We start from the raw sequence: 19,216 nt of genomic DNA on the forward strand, positions 1-19,216 counted from the left end.
TTTCCCACGCTCACAGACACACACACACATTTCTCTCTTGCACACTTTTCTCTCACACGTACAATCACACTCATTTTCACATTCCCACAATCTCTAACCCACACTCGCACATGTCCTGTCTCTGGTCTTTCTGACACAACACACACACACACATGCACGCACACGGCAGAGTTTATTTTCTTTTGTTCAGATGCAATATTCCCAGGCAACTGTGAATGGAGCAGTAACGCTGAACATTAAAATAGCTTTTTAATTAAAGTGTTTACTTTGTTCTATGTCCAGTGTCTATGTGACTGTGTATTTCACTTTCTTGCAACTAACCTATTTACTGGTTTGATACTAACACGTGGAACATGTGGTCTCTCCAAATGTGTCACCTGCCAGTTAGTGGCCATGGCACAGCAGAACTATTTGTCATTATTTTCGACGTGATAATGAAGCAGATTCCGCATGTTTACCTTTTACATTTTTTATTATTTGCTGCACTCTCTCAAAGTGTGCAATATCCACAGTACAATTCTTCATACAGCCACGGGCTGTTCTGTCTAGTTCACCGTGACTTTCACCTTTGATAGATTTGTAGCCAGATGTTGCAGAAAGCTGAGAAGTAAATACTGCACCGTGAAATCCGCAGCGGTGACTCTGGGAACAGTAACTGGGTTGAGCTGTTCAAAAAAAAATGTTCTGGTGTTTTACGTTCACAGGTTCATATGCATTTATAAAAAGACTATGGCTTTGTAGACTTACAGGCGGCTTTATAAGCTCCCCTACATCTAGTTTGTGGGCATCAATCGAATTGCTGCAATATATTTTAACACCTTGTATTCCACTTGGCCTGATTATAATGCTCAATACCTTCACCGTCAGAAACATTTTAGTGACCAGCAGAGCCCGCAGGAGACTCCGGGCTCAGAGCATTGAGAAGACTCACCTAGACCCAGAAATGGAGAATAGGAGGAAATCTATCAATTTACTGTTTGCTATATCAGCGAATTGTATTCTGTTATGGGCATTGTTGGTGTTTTCTTCTATACAGACACGCATGACATTTCTCCAGATTACGGATATTGCTGTGGGCTATTTTATCATGCAATTGGGGACCATGCTTCAACTTCTTAGTTGTGCACAAACAATTGCATCTGTGCAATAACACAGACAAAGTTCAGGCAGCAGGTGAAAACTATGCTAAAATACCCCTTCAGTAGAATTGTGAAATGTATCCAATGATTCGACTAGATGATTAATTGAAATTTCCAATGAAGTCAAGATCTAATTTTACTTGTAAATAGACCAATTCTTTTAAGTTGGAGACAGCGTGTGGTTGGTTTATGTCACTGTCCATGTGCACCAACTGTCCCTGAACTAATAGAACATGTGGTGCATCTTAATCTATAATAGGAAAGGTTGGCTGGGGGGGGGGGGGGGGGCGGGGGGCGGATGGTAGGTGAATGACAGAGCGGGGGGTGCGGGGGGAGTGGGGTGCAGAGCCTGTCATTGTGGTAACAGAATATCTCTATTGCAATAGAGATGGAATGCAGGCAAAATGATGGTAGCAGAGCAGGGCGGAGGATTGCCGCTAATCAAACAAAGCATGGAAGGTGCCAGCACTGTGCTGGCAGAGCATGGGTCAGACCGCTATGTGTTTTCAGAGAGTAGGGCTGGGACCTGTCACTATGGTAACATGTTGATGACTATCTGTATTGGGGCACGTTTGGAATGATGTTAATCTCTTAGTAACACAATGCAAATTGTTCTGCCATTGTGGTGAAACGTGCAGCTGTGGGATATCTCTTTAGTTGCAGCGATGTGGTGTGGCAGTTTTCAGCTAGAATTGGAGGATCTGCTTATGTTAGTATGCGTTAACAATATTTCAGAGTCTATGTTAGATTTTGTGTCCAATAGATTCAGGGCCCCCATTAGTTTCAGCATCTTTGTCAGTATAAAGGTCTCTTTCAGTTGCAGCAACATGAATTGCAGTCTCACCGAATCGCCCCCATTCCAGACCCCTCCCCCTTCAATCACTGCAAATCACAAACACTTTTAGAACAGTACAATTGCATCTAATGGGAACTCTCTGCTTGGACATTGTCATGTGAGCGTACATTAAAGCAATGTAAATGCCATGCAGCTTACAGCTTCAGCTATGTCATTGGGGGGCTGCAGCTAAGCTGTGGCAGTCAGGTGATAGGGTTTGTTTCCTTTGGGCTTTCAGTTATGTTTTTGGAAACAGTTTATCTGCAAGCTAAGAAGCAGACTGATTTTCTCCCTGTTTTTGTTTCTATTTGTTTGGTTCTCCCGTAAAGGATCTGTGTTTTGGGAAAATAGATCCGACTTGAATTGAGGCCTAGACACACAGGCCTTGAATTGTGGCCGAGTCAGAAAGGCTGCATTATACCTCAGGTACAAAGAACAAATCCCTCTTCCCCCCCGCCCCACACCCTCCCCCACTCCTGGTGAAACTCAACAATCCTTTCCATCCACAAATCCCAGCGCCCTGTCTGAAAACACAAGCAGGACTCTGGGATGGAGAACAGGCCTTTCCCCAGGCTCAGGAATGTGAATTGGAGCTCCCTCTCCCTCCCAAGTACTTCGCAGTGAGAGGGAGACTGAGAATGTTACAAAGAGAAACTCAGTAAAAGTAGATTGAAGCGCTGCCCTGGGCTCTCACACACCACCGTGACATTACTGAGAGTAAAGCACAGGCACTGTCCAATTGGCCAATTAAACCGGGTCCCAATCGCAGCCTTTTTCATTCCAGGCCCTTGTGAGAACTCGATCGAAACATCCTCTCTGCAGCTCTGTTTCACCCTGTTCCTCGCTGTATCCCACCCTACCTTCCCTCAATCTTTTATGTTTAAAATGTGGACACTGTTGTAGTGTGAGGAATATGGGGCGGGGAGGAGACACAGAGCATGAGTGCACAGCAAGATCCCCCCCACACACACACAGAGTCTGAACATGTCCAGATACAATGTGATATTTAAGTATGGATTTCGGTAAAGCGAGTGGGCAATGAGGGGCCACACCTCTCCGTCACTCTCCCTCCCTCCACCCCGCTTCCTTCCACCCCTCCCCAATTAAAATAATGACAAGTCACTACAGGTTTGGTGCTGTCCCTATATTTGGCATGAACATGGAACGTTCCACTTCGAGCATAGTCACTCCTCTCTGTTGCCCCCCCTCAACCCCCTCCCTTCCCCATCAATCCCTCCCTTTCTCCCCTTCAGCCCCCCTCCACACCCATCTCCCGCCCTTCCCTGCCCCCTCCCCTGCCCCCCGACCTCCCCTCCCCTCCGCCCTGCCCCCCTTTCCCCCCTCCTCCCCTGCCCCCCTTTCCCCCACTTCCCCCCTACCCCCACCTCCCCCCTACCCCCCACCTTCCTCCCCCCTCCCCCATCCCCCTTCCTCCCCCCCCCTTCCTCCCTCCCCCCTCCTTCCCCCATCCCTCCCCCCTCATCCCTCCCCCCTCCCTCCCTCCCCCCTCCCCTCGGAATTACAAAGTGCAGCACAGTTTACCCACTCTGATTCTGAATGGAATTAGTGTCTGAGAACTGCACCAAATGTGCACATTAGTCTGCGGTCATCCCCAACCACAAGCTCCAGACAATATCTCCCATGGGAAATGAGGGAACAGAGTTCATAGAACATAGAACAGAGAAGAATACAGCACAAACAGGCCCTTCGGCCCACAAGTTGCGCCGGTCATGTCGCTACCTACCTCGGCTTATACATAGGCTTGCCTATAACCCTCAATCCTATTCAGTCCCATGTACTCATCCAGAAGTCTCATACAGTCTCATGTACAGTGTCTGGCGATAAAAGGGTTAATTCTCCAGCCAAGGTACCTGCTGCAAACTTCAATCCCTGTCAATATTGTTCAATATTCACACTGCAGTAACCGGTTCCCAGATGCAGACATGGGACTTACTGAACTTGTCTGAGGCTCACAGCGAGCAGCGCCTGCAGTAGCTGTGAGCCGCCAGCAGATGGTGGCATTGAATCACTTTAATCACCAGATAGTGAAAGAGGTTTTGAGGAGAGGCTGGTGGAGCCTTTAATTCATTCACAGAGACAGAGAGGAAACTCTGACAAGATTGACCATTCTGCCCTCTGCTGGGTACTGTCAGAATCACACACACTCTGTTCTCTCTCTGGAGAACGATCTCTGCTGCTCCGTTTTGAAAGGAGGTTGAATACTCTGTTGCTGAGAACACTGACATCACATTGCTGCTTAAATAATGGTTTGCAGCAATCTTTCCTTCAATGTGGAGACTAAAACTACAACAGTTTTCCAGCTGGGAAACCAGGTAAGCAGGGAAATCACTGCCAGGCTGGAGGGGCTGATGGAATAGGGAGGGAGAGGGGCAGGAATGAAGGGTTTGGAAGGAGCTGTCGAAGATCTTCACAATTCAGGATTTCACTGTAACCGGTGGAGCAGCAATGTTTATAGATTGAAATGTTCACAATGTCACTCTCAGTCCCGGTCTGGATCCCCGCAGCGACTCCAGGTGTGTCTCTCCACTTGGACTGAACTGATTTTGCCGCAGCCTGAAACAGATTAAAGATGAAACAGGAAATAAACAGATTGAAAAACAGAGTAAATAACAGGAGACTGGAGTTAATGGGACAAATCTTCTGGTCTCTGGATTGCCAGAGACCAGACACACATCCGAAGATGAACATCGGGACCCTGTGGATGTCCTGACGCACTGATCTATCTGGGAATTGTCCCAGAGGTATTAACTACTATTGGGGAACTCCCCTGCTGCAGTTGGAGTCAGATACTTGGGACAGATCCACAAAATTTACCTGGATAGTTACTCAGGTAATGTTAGACAGCTCACTACCTCGGCGAATACCTGAACAGCACAACCGAGTCCCCTAATCACTTCCCACTGATCCCCATACTACACCTCCCACAATCTGACTAGACCCACTCCCCCCAACTCATCCCTACCTCCCCTCCAGCCCGACTACCTCCCACTAGCCCTTGAACAAATCTGACTAAACCTCCCGACTTGGCCTCATCCTAACCCAAACTCTCCTGACATGGAAGATAGGAGCAGGAGGCGGCCATTTTCCCCTTTAAGCCTAATCCACCATCCATCAGAATCATGGCTGATCGTCCAACTCAATAGCCTAATCCTGCTTTCTCCCCATAACCTTTGATCCCGTTCGCCCCAAGTGCTATATCCAGCCGCCTCTTGAATACATTCTTGACCAAGCCCCTGACTTAAACTCATTACCCCAGAACCAACCCCAACCCACTACCCTCTTCAAAGCTGTTAACCAACCCCAAACCCCCACCACACTATCACATCTGTTTAGACTCCAACAACATGACCAACTCCCAGCCACCATCTAAACTCCGGATTAACCCTCCAACCCAACACAATACAACTCGTCCACTTCCCTGACATCCAGAACTAATCATCCAACCTCCCCCCAGATCCCTGACTGACTGCTCATCCAGCGACAAACCAACCCATTCACTCCCCCATCAACTAATACTTATGGAGTTCCCCGGGGTTACTGTGCTGTAAATAGGGTGTATGCTCTCTCTACCCTGACTCCACTCTGCTCTGATGAAGCTCCCCGGGGTCACTGTGCTGTAAATAGGGTGCGTGCTCTCTCTTCCCCAACTCTTCTCTACTCTGGTGGAGCTCCCCGGGGTCACTGGGCTGTAAATGGGGTGTGTGCTCTCTCTTCCCCGACTCGTAGTCATTGATAGAGTCATCGAGGTTTACAACATGGAAACAGACCCTTCGGCAATCTGTGTCCATGCCGCCCTTTTTCAACCCCTAAGCTAGTCCCAATTTCCTGCGTTTGGCATAGACTGTACTCTTATGGAGCGCTCTGTGGTCATTGTGCTGTAAATAGGGTATGTGCTCTCTCTTCCCCGACTCTACTCTGCTCTGATGGAGCTCCCCGGGGTCACTGTGCTGTAATTAGGGTGTGTGCTCTCTCCTCCCAGAATCTGCTCGGATGGAGCTCCCCAGGATCACTGTGCTGTAAATAGGGTGTGCGTTCACTCTTCCCCGACTCTACTCTGCTCTGATGGAGCTCCACGGGTCACTGTGCTGTAAATAGGGTGTGTGCTCTCTCTTCCCCAGATCTACTCTGGTGGAGCTCCCTGAGGTCAGCGTCCTGAAGATCCCAGAAGAAATATGCAGCAGTTTCAGGTTGGGGGAATTTTCACACATACAGGCAATCTGCTTACCATTGCTGCTGCTTGGAAAATTCAGGCCCATTTATATTTTAAATCCATTTACATTTTCATGATTACACTAAAAATTAACATAAACTCTCACCGCATCCACTCCAGACTCCTGCAGGTCAGTATGAGGCGGCAGAGAGCAGGGACAGATTGTTCTGTGAAGGAGTTTGATTCCAGGTCCAGAATCCTCAGAGAATGGTTTGTACAGAGAGCGGAGGCGAGATCCTCAGCACAAGAATCTGTGAGAGCGTTTTCTTCCAGACTGGAGACCAGAGAGAGGAATAACTGGAATCAGGCTCAATCCCCAGTGTTTTAAATAATACTGTTAATAACAATAATAATGTATTGTATCAGACATTCCAAAAACACAACTTGCATTCCAGTAGAATGAGGAAATATTCTTAACGCTGAAAATGAAATATAAATATAATTAACGGGAAATGCTCAGCAGGTTAGCTAAATATTTGTGAATAGAGAAACAGGGGTAAAGTTTGAGCTTCCATTGGAACTGGGAACGGGCAGTGAATTGACAGGTTTGAAGTGACAGAGGTGGGTGGCTGGGGAAGAAACAAAGAAAGGACAAACTGGAAATACAGGAGTGATTAAATGATAAAAGTGATGATGGGACAGGACCATAATCACAGGATCCCCATGTCCTTACTCGGAGTGGCTCGGGTGGGACATGGGATGGTCAGTGGTTTGGGAATGCAGTTTGTGGTGAGGTTGAAGATAATGGCTGTGATTTTACCTGAAGCTCTGAAGTCCCAGCATGGGGATTGGAAATGGGTGGTGTGTCCGTGTGGGCAGGATAGGCAGACTTATGAAGGTGATATTGTCAGAGGCGGACAATTAACGGCTGGGAGGCAGGGGGAGCTACCCACTGAGGCAGCCTGGGCAGGGGGCAGTCCCAGTTCAGGCAATGCTGGCACCATCTCCAAAGGCAGCAGGACTTTCAAACAGCAGCTCTGGAGGGAGCAGCGAGGGAGCTCTGCTTATTGAATGAAGGACTGAAATGTCAGAAAGCAGAGCAAGGGTTGCGCCCCCGCAGCACCCCCCCCCTCTCTCTCCCTGGAGGGGCTCCTCCCGGCTGCTCAGGCTCAGAGGGTGGTCCTGTTCCCTCAGGATGGGAGAAGATGATCTCATCGGTACAAGCCAGTCTGGATGGAGATTGCTGGGAGGTGAGCAGGTTTGAGACACGTGGTTACAGAGTGGAAAAGGATCAATGTCCTGATGTGTTCCGGCACGGTGAGTGCAGCACAGCCTGATATGTGAATAAGGATGAGAGGGAAATTGTGGAAATAACATCTCCACCCAGACACTGGCAATGCAAAGGTAGCAGCATTGACTGTCAGAGTCATGTCCGTTCGGCTGGCACCAGCATAGGCTCGAGCAGGGTTGACCAACATATTCACTGGGCAAACAGACGTCAATGCTTTTCTCACTCAAGCGGCCGATGAGTAAATTTCAGAATGATAAAGTTTGGCACAGCAGAAATTTCAATTAAAAACTAAACTGAGATATGAAAAGAAACAACTTGCTGAGCACAATAATGAGTAACGAATGAAGATGATTATTAGAGTTTAATCCTCATCAATCACAAATTGTTTCTCTCCCACATTTGCTGCAGATTGGCTCAAAAACCTATCAGCAGCAAACATGGGAAAGAAACGGGATGTGATTGGAGGAGCAGCTCCATGCAGATTCTTCCATTCAAACTGAACTGTGTGACTGAGATTCTGGAAACTCGCTCCGGGGGACGCATTGAGGGGCTTCCAGGGTCACATTCCCCCCTTGGTCCACACGTTGGACAACCCTGGGCTACTGCATGTGTTTGATGTTTGAGTAATAGTTTATGTGTTTGGAAAGAGAGGAAACATCATCAGAGAATGAGTGAAGAAGAGTGGAGACATCCAGGTCTTGCCAACCTTACACCAATGTAAGATGATGTGCTGGATCAGGAAGGCCTGGGGGCAGAATGGGTAATTACTGCTGGTGAGATGGGTTGAGTGGGTGGCCTAATGAATGGGCACAGGAGAGCGTCTGGTGAAGACATAACACAGAGCTTGTTTATCCATCACTGGTCAGAGAGAGCAGTCTGAAGGAAGTATTGGAATAGGAACAAAATAACTAGGAACCGCAGAAGGCCATTCAGCCCCTCGAGCATACTCCATCACAGCTGATCTAATTATAGTCTCAACTCTTTTCCCCGTAACCCTTGATTCGCTTCTCAATCCAAAATCATTCTGAACCCAGCCTTGAATATATTCAATGACTCTGCCGCCACTAGTCTCCAGGGAAGAGAATTCCACTGACCAGTCACCATCTAAAAAATAAATTTCTCCTCATCTCAGTCTTAAGGGACTGACAATTACATTTTAAAATCTTTCCCCTTGCTCTGGTCTCTCTTACAAGAAGAAACAGCCTCTCAGCAACCACCCTGTCTCATCCCCTCAATGCGATCACCTTTAAATCTTCTGAACTTTCATAGATATTGCTCCAATCTGCTCACATTTTCCTCATAAAATAAACCTCTCCATCCCAGGAATCAGCCGCGTGAACTTTCTCTGAACTGGTACTAATACAATTCTATCCTTTTTTAAGTAAAGAGCTCAACACTGTACACATTACTCAAGTTGTGATCTAATGAAGGTCGTCTAAAGCTGCAGCAAAACCTTCTTACTCTTACCTTCCATTCCTATTGCAATAAGAACGTTAAGAAACAGGAGCAGGAGTCATCCATTCTGTCCTTCAAATCCACTCCATCATTCAATGTGACCATGGCTGATCCTCTGCTTCAACACCATTTCCAGCATTATCCCTGCATTCCTTGATTCACCAGCATTCTAATGGGAAACAAATACCCCTCATCTCAGCCTAAATAACTGCCGCTATTCTCAGACTGTGTCCCAGGTTTCAGTCCCTCCAGCAGAGGGAAACATCCTTTCTACATCTGGCCTATTGAACTCCGTAAAATAGTGTAGGTTTGAATAAGTTCAGCTATCATTCTTCTAAAGGCCTGAGAATAAAGTATTTTTGTTCCTCATAGGACAACCCATCTGTCCCTGGACCTATTTTAGTGAACCTTCTTTACATCCCAAGTACATCTTTGCTTCGGGCAGGAGACCAAAACTGTACACAATACTCCAGGTTGGTCTCAGCAAGGCTGCATATAATTGCCGAAAGACATCTTTTTCCTCAAATCAAATCCTCTTAGAATAATGGCTAACATACCATTTGTTATCTTAACTGCTCTCATCTTAGCTTTCAGTGCCTCATGAACAAGGACATCAAAATATCTTTGGAACTATCTTAATGTCTGTTTTTTCTACAAAAGTAGATAACCTCACATTTTTCCACCTTGTCGTCCAGCAGGCAATCCTTTCACCACTCCCTGAGCCTCTCCACAGCCCCTTGAAACATCTTTGCATCCTCCTCACAATTCAGATTTTCACCTTGTTTTCCATTATTCGCAAATTTGGAAATATTATATTTAATCCCCACATCTATATCATTGATATAGATTCTGAATAACTGAGACCCAAGCACTGATCCCTGCCGTACTCCACTAGTTAGAGGCTGTCAACCCAAAAGTAACCCATTTATTCCAACTCCTTGTTTCTGTCCATTGATCAGTTCTCAATCCATGCTGGTATATTCCTCCCAATCCCACGTGCTCCAATTTTATTTAATAACCTCTTGAGTGTGAATCATGCAACAATAGAATCCCTAGTGTAGGAATCGTCATTCGGCCCATCGAGACACACTGACAGAGTAACTTACCAAGGTCCGCTCCCCATAACCTCACAAATTTACTGGGGCTAATCCACCTAACCTACATATCTTGGGACATGAAGGGCAATTTTACCATGGCCAATCTATCGACCATGCATATCTTTGGAGTGTGGGAGGAAACCGGAGCCCCCAGAGGGAACACACGCAGACACGGGGAGAATGTGGAAACTCCACACAGTCACCCAAGGCTGGAATTGAACCTGGGCCCTTGGCTGTGATGCAACAATGTTAACCACTGTGTCACCGTGCCAGCCTTTCATAAATCCTTGTTGGCCCCGTCTAATCCTGCCATTAATTTCGAAGTGTTCTGTTATCTCTTCCTTTATTATAGATTATTATAGGATTTCCATAGCATCAATGTCAGACTAATAGATCTGCAGTTGCCTGGTTTCCCGTAACCCCACATATTTACGCCGCTAATCCTCCTAACCTACACATCTTGGACACGAACGGGCAATTTAGCATGGCCAATCCACCCAACCTGCACAATCTTTTTGGACTATGGGAGGAAACAGGCGCAGCCGAAGGAAACCCACACAGAAACGGGGAGAATGTGAAAACTCCACAGACAGTCGTCCAAAGCTGGAATGAATCCGGGAATCTGACGCTGTGCGGCAGCAGTGCCAACCCCGGTGCCACATCTTCGCTTATTCTAATACACTCCTTGAATTAGCAACGGCTGGACCACTTCTGCTGCTGTTTTTCAAATGAAAGGAATCTATTTTTGTTGGAAACGCCACACATTTGCACATCACCATGTCTAAAACAGCTTGTTTTGTGTTTGGAACTGGAACGCGCTTCTCCAAGAAATTGCTTGAATAGATTCTGTGAACGAATCTTCTATTCAACTTTTGACAATCTGAGCGATTTACACATTAAATGGAAGAAGCCACAGGAGCATTGACCTACAGAGGGATCTGTGTGTACAAGTCTACAGATCCCTGAAAGTGGCAACACAGGTGGATGAGGTGGTCAAGAAGGCAGACAACATGCTTGTCTTCATCGACCGGAGCAAATGTTCCTCAGACCATAAGACGCTAGCTCTGTTGAAGAGTCATCCAGATTCGCAACGTTTGCAGAAGCTGTCAGACATGCTGAGCCTTTCCACCATTTTCTGTTTTGTTCAGGTCTTGCTGTTTATGGACATGGACTGCTTCAGTCTCTGAGGAATTGTGATCAGTACTGAGCATTGTGCAATCATTAGTGAGCATCCTCACTTCTGACATTATAATGGAAGGAAGGACATTGATGAAGCAGTTGAAGGTGGTTGGGATTTGGACATCATCCTGAGGAACTCCTGCAGTGATATTCATGAGGCACTTGAAGGATGACACTTTTCTGATGATCAAGAGCAGACTGATGGAGCAGCAATTCATCAGATTGGATTTGCCCTGTTGTTTTCCACATTGTCCGGTAGATCCAGTGTTGTAGCTGTACTGGAACAGCTTGACCAGGGGAATGGTTAGTTACGGAGCACAATTCTTCAGTACCATTGCTGGGGTACTGCTAGGCTGACAGAGTTTGCAGTATGCAGTGCCTTCAGTCATTTCTTTACCTCACACGCAGTGAATCAAATTGTCATCTGGAATGTTGGGGACCTCAGGAGGAGGCTGAGATTAATCATTCTACTCAGCACTTCTGGCTGAAGATGGCACTGATGCTCTGGCCTCCCTCATCAGTAATGATGGAATTCTTGTGGCATGTTTATAGAATCATAGAATTCCCACAGTGTAGAAGGAGGCCCTTTGGCCCATCGAGTCTTCACCAATTCTTTGAAAGAATATCATATCCAGGCCCTATCTCTGTAACTCCACATATATGGCCCACTAATCCCCGTAACCTACACACCCTGAGACACCAAGGGACAACTTAGTATAGCCAATTAACCGAACCTGCTCATCTTTGGACTGTGGGAGAAAATTGGAGCACCCAGCGGAAACCCACACAGACACGGGGAGAATGTGCAAACTCTACACATAAAGTCACCCAAGGCCGGAATTGAACCCTGATCCCTGGCGCTGTGAGGCAGCAGTGCTAACCACTGTGCCACCTTGTCGCCTAATGTAACCGGCATGTCCAATATTTTGTGGCATGTCTAACACTATTTATGACTGGATATGGCAAGACAGCAGATCTCTGATCTGATCCATTGGTTTTGGTGTGATTGAGCTCGGTCTATCATATGCTGCGTCCGCTCTGTGGTCTGGTGGCCGTGTGCTGGAGCTTCACATCTCATCTTTAGATAAACTCAAGTCTCATTTGGTAGGATATGTAACGATAATTAGTCGTAGTAACACAGTACTGGTTGCTGGGGAAAGCCACTGTCAGCTTCCTATAAATGAAAAGGTACAGTTCACCTCTCCTGCCTGTTTCCTGTCACTCAGATAACTTCATATCCAGGCTGCCTTTGCCTCTTTTATTTCATGGTCTCCAACTTTGCTCCCAAGCTTATTATGTGTCTTCTAATAGCGGACAGTGTTTTTAATAACACAAATACTGACAGCAATGGTATATTTAGTATCATTATTTGTGTTCTTAAAAGCAATGTCCATTATTAACAGGGACATCATTCAGACTATTCTGCACTGTGATTACTGCCATTGCCAGCTGAGCTGTGCCTTGAACTGCTGGGCTGTAAGCTCTGGAATTCTCTTCATAACCCTCCCCACCTCCTTCTCTGCATTCTCTTTTCAGATGCTCCTTAAGCTCCATTTAACGTAAATTTGAGAGTGGATCCCTCGGGATAAAACTCATCAGAATTCAATGTAGTTTGTAATCTGCCTTACCGATATACAGCAGTTTTCTATGTTTAATCAAACTGAGAAGCCGACAGACATAAACATCTATAATCTGAATGACAAATTAAACTAAATTCAACATGTGACCAGCCATATCTGGTAATTCTATAAACATTTAATTGTTTTGTCCATCATTGTTATTCTCATGAATGGTTTTGAGCATAATTATAAATGATTAGTTAATTCTTTCACTCCTGAATCTCGCAGTTTATTGTAACGCAGGTTCAGATACATCACTGACTGGTTTGTACTCAGAGCAGAGGTTAGAATATCCGAGGCTGTTACTCTCCAAACTGGAGATCAGAGAGAGAAAGATTTCAGGAATCAGAGTGAATCTGTGGTGTTTAACACGAATACTGACGGGAATGACATGGAATGGTTATTAATGACACGATTACTGACACCGATAATAATTTACAGTGTCAGACATCCACTGATTATTAACACAATCTCACACAGTTTGATACTTACTCCAGTTTCTGTATTTTACATTCTGGATTCCTCAGAGCCACAGACAACAGTTTCACTCCTGAATCTCCCACTTCATTGCGATCCAGACTAAATGGAGAAAGTGAGAAACACGTTAAATTCAGATTAATGTTCAGCAGGAAAAATAGCTGGATCTATTTTTGTGTCAGAAACTTAGCACGAGTAGTGAACTGATTCAAGTTACGATATTATATCTCATCCAAGTTGATCTTTCTCTACACCCCAGCTGTGACTGTAACACTACATTCTGGACTCTTTCCTTTCCTTCCCTATGTATGTTATGCTTTGGCAGAAATAAATGTGACAACAATAAATCAAATAATATCAAATCCTTTCTGTTGAATGGAAAAGGCAATAGTCAGCATTGAAACAATTGAACAATTAACTCCCACTGGTTTGCCTACTGGGGGAAACCACTTTTACACCTCCCAAAATGTATATTTTGTTTAATTGTCCATGGGATATGGGTGTCGCTGGCTAGACCAGCATTTAGTTCCCACTGCTAATGGCCCCCAGAGGAGGTGATGCCCACATCCTGTGAACAAGCAAGTCATTTTTAAACATATCCCACATTCTGGTCTCATGTCCTGATCATCAGAATTACCCTCCTGAATCTCACTGACCCTGCTAAGTTTCCAAAAATTCAAATAATTTCTGCTGTTACATAAATCCAGCATTTTATGAGAATTGTACATTTTACTGAGGGTTAAATGATAAAGCTGTGAGAGTGGATCCCTCGGAATTCCCTGTACTTCTTAACTATTGACATTGTAACATCTGTGTAATATCTCAGGGTGAGTTAAAGTGTGAAACTGTGCAAACTGTTGCTTTAAGATCCATCCCCTAGATTTGATACAACCAGGAAAGATTATTATCCCATTAGAAAGTTGAAATATTTCTGTTTGATTAGTTTATAGGGGAGGGGTGTCTCCCGCTACATTCCACAGTAAACAGGCTCTACATTTTCTGCAGGTATGGCTCGTGTTCTATCTCCGGGAAATACCGGGAGTTCCCTCTTCCCGGTAGATCCTCACATAGGAAAAGGATTATCCGAAAACCCTGTTTCATATCACTGACAGTTTGACTGGAGATTTTCCAGCAGCAGGTTTCCTCATTCAGGATATTCTGGTTTCCTCGGCTCAGATGCAAGTTTTGCAGTCCTGCCACATTTAGCTGTGAATGATAGTGGACGATGTAACAACAGAAGGAGGAGGCTCCACAAATATCCCATCCTCATGACGGAGGAGACTCGCACATCAGTACAAAAGATATGGCTCAAATATTAGTAACTAACTTCAGTGGCTGAACCATCCAGAGGGCCCCAACATCACAAATATCAGCTCATTCCATTCACCCCACATGATGTCAAGAAATAGTTAAAGATAATGGATACTGCAAAGACCTCAGATCTTGACAATATTCCAGTAACTGTACTGAAGATTACTGCATCAGAAGTTGCTCTGTTCCTCGCCAAGCTGTTCCAGTAGAGCTACAACACTGATGTTTACCCAAAATAGTGGGAAATTGTCCAGATATGACCGTAAACAAAAAGGAGAGAACAAATCCAATCTGTCCATTTACCACCCCATCAGTCTACTCTCGATCATCAGCAGAGTAATGGAAGGCTAACGAGACTAACAGGTGACACTTAATTAGCAATGACCTGCTATCTGACGTGAAACTTGTGCTTACTCAGGGTCACTCAGCCCCCTACCTCATTACAGCCTTGATGCAAACATGGACAACAGAGCTGAACTCAGGATGAGAGGGGAGAGTGTCTGTCCTTGACATCAAGGCAGCATATGGCTACATGTGGCAAAAAGGAGCCAGAGAAAAACTGAAGTCAATGGAAATGAGAAATGGGCAGCACGGTAGCACAGTGGTTAGAACTGCTGCTTCACAGCTCCAGGGACCTGGGTTCGATTCCCGGCTCGGGTCACTGTCTGTGTGGAGTTTGCACATTCTCCTCATGTCTGCGTGGCTTTCCTCCGGTTTCCTCCCACAGTCCTAAGACGTGCGGATAAGGTTGATTGGCCATCCTAAAATTGCTCCTTAGTGTCCTGAGATGTGTAGGTTTGAGGGATTAGAGGGTAAAATATGTAGGGATATGAGGGTAGGGCCTGGGGTGAGGATTGTGGTCGGTGCAGACTCGATGGGCCGAATGGCCTCTTCCTGCACTGTCGGGTTTCTATGGTTTGCTGTCTCGAGAAAAATTTCAAGGTTTGAGGCATTGTAAACTGTGAGAAGAGCTTGGGACTGAAAGACAGACCATGGGGGAGTGTACAGACAGGAGGCAGATTAAGTTCAATGCAGAGGCGGGTGAGGTGATACTTTCAGGAAACATGCGCATGAGAAAGCAATATAAAATAATCGGTAGAATTGTTAACGGATTGCAGGAGCAGAGGGACCGATCATTGCCATTGGCAGGGCAAGTGTAGGTCGCAATTAATAAAGAATACAGCATCTTGGGCTTCACTGTTATGTAATAATTTGTGTTTGTGGGCATTACACAGTAATTCATGAGTTTAAGTTTAATTTGTGTTTCTGTGCTTGTGAGCTCAGAAAGGGCCAAAACTTTAATTTCACTTCATGTTAAACAAAGCTGCCTGCCTGCGGGTTTTTGGTTTCAGTTTCAACTGTCCCTGCATTTTAATTTAAGGTTTACGACGTTGTAAGAGTTATGAAGGTTTAAAAAAATGGTTGCTTCTATTCAGAGGCCCACAATGAATGATAGAATCACTGAGTTTCAGTTACAACCAGTTAATCCAAGAAGCAAGACGTAGTTCACAGAGGCTGCCAGTAGAGGCAGCGCAACGCAGGCATTCAGAAAGCAACCCGAACTGATGATGTCACCAGTGATCACGTGACTTATAAAGGGACATTGTCCCAATATAACACACACCGACTGTAATACATAACAGAGGTAGAGCGCAGTAAAATAATCCTGATAATAATTAACCACAAACTGTAAGCTGTACCGAACAAGAGAAACTAATTTCTGTATAGCATCGTACAGAATCAGATGGTTTATGTTGGGAGACGGAATGATCCTTTTTCAGATTTTGGAGGGAGGCCTTTACAGCAATAATTATTTAAAATTCATCCCAATAATGTTTTTATTCATTCATGGAATGTGGGCATCGCTGGTTATGCCAACATTTATTGCCCACGCCTATTCCACGAGAATCTGCCTTCTTGAAACGATATAGTTTTATCAAAGAATCATAGACTTATTACAGGTTCAGAAGGAGGCCAATCGGCCCATCATATCTGCATCTGCTCTCAAATGAGCATTATTACTTTGTGCCATTCTCCCACACTTTGTGACCATTGGACATTGTTTCTCTCTTGACGTCCTCGAATGAACATGCCTCTGTTTTATTAGAACAAAGGAAATGGCTTCTCAATGAAAATATCCGCTATGAGACAAAACAGTTACCTCAACTCCTGACATTTGTGCAGAATGGGTCCCAGCCGCTGGAGCCCTTCACACAGAATGTCGCATCGCCATAGATCGAGGTGTTTTATTGTATCACAGAGTCCAATGACATGAGACAGGACCGCACAGTCAATCGGGGTCAGTCGCAATCCGTGAAATGAAAGTATTTCCATAGATCCCACTGTGTTCCGAGCCAGTGCTTTATTCTGAGACTCAAACAGGTAGTGGAATGTATTCAGGAGCTTCCTCTTCCCAGTTTCAGTCTGTGTCTCTCCAATCTGCCCTTCAACCTTCTCCTTCACCCAGTCAATCACTCGGCAGGTTGTTTGATGAAGAAATTGACCCAGAAACTCCACCAGGGGTCGAGCTGACTGTGATGAGGACAGACCAGCAACAAAACTGAGAAATATCTCAAATCGCCCATCTTCCTTGCTGTGGGCTTCACTGAGGAGTTTCCCGATCTCCCTGGGATCGGGAGTCAGGAATTGTGTGAGTGCAGCTGCAAACTCTTGGATGGTGAGGTGTGGGAATGTGTAAACCACACTCTGAGCAGATTCATCTCTCTCTAAAAGCTCCATCAGGAACCCAGGCAGGAACTGGGAAGGTTGTAGATTGTACTCAATCAAATCTCCATTTCTAAACACAATCTTCTTCTTGGAGACTCCCGTGTAGGCCATCTCGCCAAGCTTCAGTAACACATCACGGGGGTTTTCAATCTCTCGGCCATGGTTTTTCAGAATGTTGTAAATATAGTAGGAATATAGTTGGGTGATGGTCTTGGGAACTTGCTGCTGTTTCCTGTTTCTTTGTGGAAAGAAGGGACCCAGTGACAGACCGAGAATCCAGCAGTCGGAAGGGTTGTAACACATGGTGTACAGGATCTCGTTCTCCTCCACGTGTTTGAAAACAGCTGCTGCCACCGTCTGATCTTCAAAAAACTTGTTGAAATATTCCTTCCGTTCATCGCCAACAAATCCCAGGATTTCAGCCCAGACACTGACGTCAGCCTTTTCCAATAAATGTGATGCAGTGGGGCGACTGGTCACTAGCACTGAACATCCTGGGAGCAGCTTGTGCTGTATTAAACTGTACACAATGTCAGACACTTCACACCAGCATTCAGGATCTGTGCACATGGACTGAGGTTCTGTATTTCTCCGATTGTCGGCAAAATCAATCCTGTCCTTGAATTCATCCAAACCATCGAATATAAACAGCAATCCCTCTGGGTTCCCCCAGAGCTCTCCCAGAATATTCCCAAAGTAGGGATACTGATCCAATATCAGATTCCTCAGGTTTATTCTACAGTTAATAGTGTTCAAATCCCGGAATTTAAAACTGAAAACAAATTGAAAGTGTGGGTATATTTTCCCAGTGGCCCAGTCATAAACAATCTTTTGTACCATTGTTGTTTTTCCAATTCCCGGCACTCCGCTCACTGCTGCTGAATTCCCAGATTTGAATTTTCTCTGGGAAAAGCTGCTGTGAAACAATTGATCAGTTCGGATTTTTTCCAGTTCTCTCCGGAGATGTTTCTCTCTCCATTCTTCATGGTCTCGGCCTCTTGCGAGCAGTTCATGTTCGACAAGTGTCCGATCTCGAACAGTAGAAATAACCGTGAGCTCAGCGTATCGATCAGCCAGCTGGAAAATCTTAACCTTCTCCTTTATGATGATAGTGTTCACTCTCAGTGTTTCAGTTTGTACCCGGAGTGTCTCCTTGTGTTTCCGTTGGAGATCTTCAATTAGAACAGAGAGAAAATGTTAGTTGCATTAAGACACGGTCTTTGCTGATTTGAGAGATTTATTTTACAGTGTCAGTCAAGGTTTGAGTAGGATATAAAATTGAGTTATTGAAAACCTCAATTGACAATGATTAATTTCCACTTAAAGTTTCAGGTCGTCACTTAATTCCAATATTTCTATCACATGTTGGGGGCGATTCCCCCGAAAAGGAATCTCGGTGTCGAATTTGTGTAAAAACTGGAGTAGATCATGCTGGACTTTTCAACGGGAGTTTCAAAATGAATCTCCAAAATCTCTGCAGAGCAGATTGCACGAGTGTGAATCAGGTTGAAAATCAGTGGGTGGGGCCTATTCCAGCTGGAGGGGCCGGCAGCATCGCGCTGAGCGGCCACTGTGCGTGCGGTGATCTGTCAGTGCAGAGATCGGCGCATGCGTAGTGGCCCCACAAGCCTGCTCTACCATTCAATAAGATCATGGCTGATTTTTTTGTGGACTCAGCTCCACTTACCCACCTGCTCACCATAACACTTAATTCCTTTACTGTTCAAAAATGTATCTATCCTTGCTTTAAAAACATTCAATGAGGTAGCCTCAACTGCTTCACTCGGCAGGGAATTCCACAGATTCACAACGCTTTGGTTGAAGAAGTTCCTCCTCAACCCGGTCCTAAATATGCTCCCTCTTATTTTGAGGCCATGCCCCCAAGTTCTAATTTCACCTGTCAGTGGAAACAACT

At 45.3% G+C, this 19,216-nt stretch overlaps 1 protein-coding gene across 1 annotated transcript in view; it reads right to left on the reverse strand.

Moving 5' to 3' along the window:
• Positions 1-18,731, reverse strand: part of LOC144482119 (NACHT, LRR and PYD domains-containing protein 3-like) — a 456,525-nt gene extending 437,794 nt beyond the window's left edge. The window contains exons 1-3 of the mRNA XM_078201350.1: positions 18,664-18,731; positions 17,275-18,298; positions 16,736-16,941 (exon numbers count right to left, since the gene is read on the reverse strand). Of these exons, the coding sequence (XP_078057476.1) occupies positions 16,736-16,941; positions 17,275-18,298; positions 18,664-18,731 (1,298 nt within the window). The remainder of the gene's footprint in view (positions 1-16,735; positions 16,942-17,274; positions 18,299-18,663) is intronic.
• Between the last annotated feature and the right edge of the window lie 485 nt (positions 18,732-19,216).

This window comes from Mustelus asterias, assembly GCF_964213995.1.
Source record: "Mustelus asterias chromosome 26 unlocalized genomic scaffold, sMusAst1.hap1.1 SUPER_26_unloc_2, whole genome shotgun sequence".
NCBI classification, from domain to species: domain Eukaryota; kingdom Metazoa; phylum Chordata; class Chondrichthyes; order Carcharhiniformes; family Triakidae; genus Mustelus; species Mustelus asterias.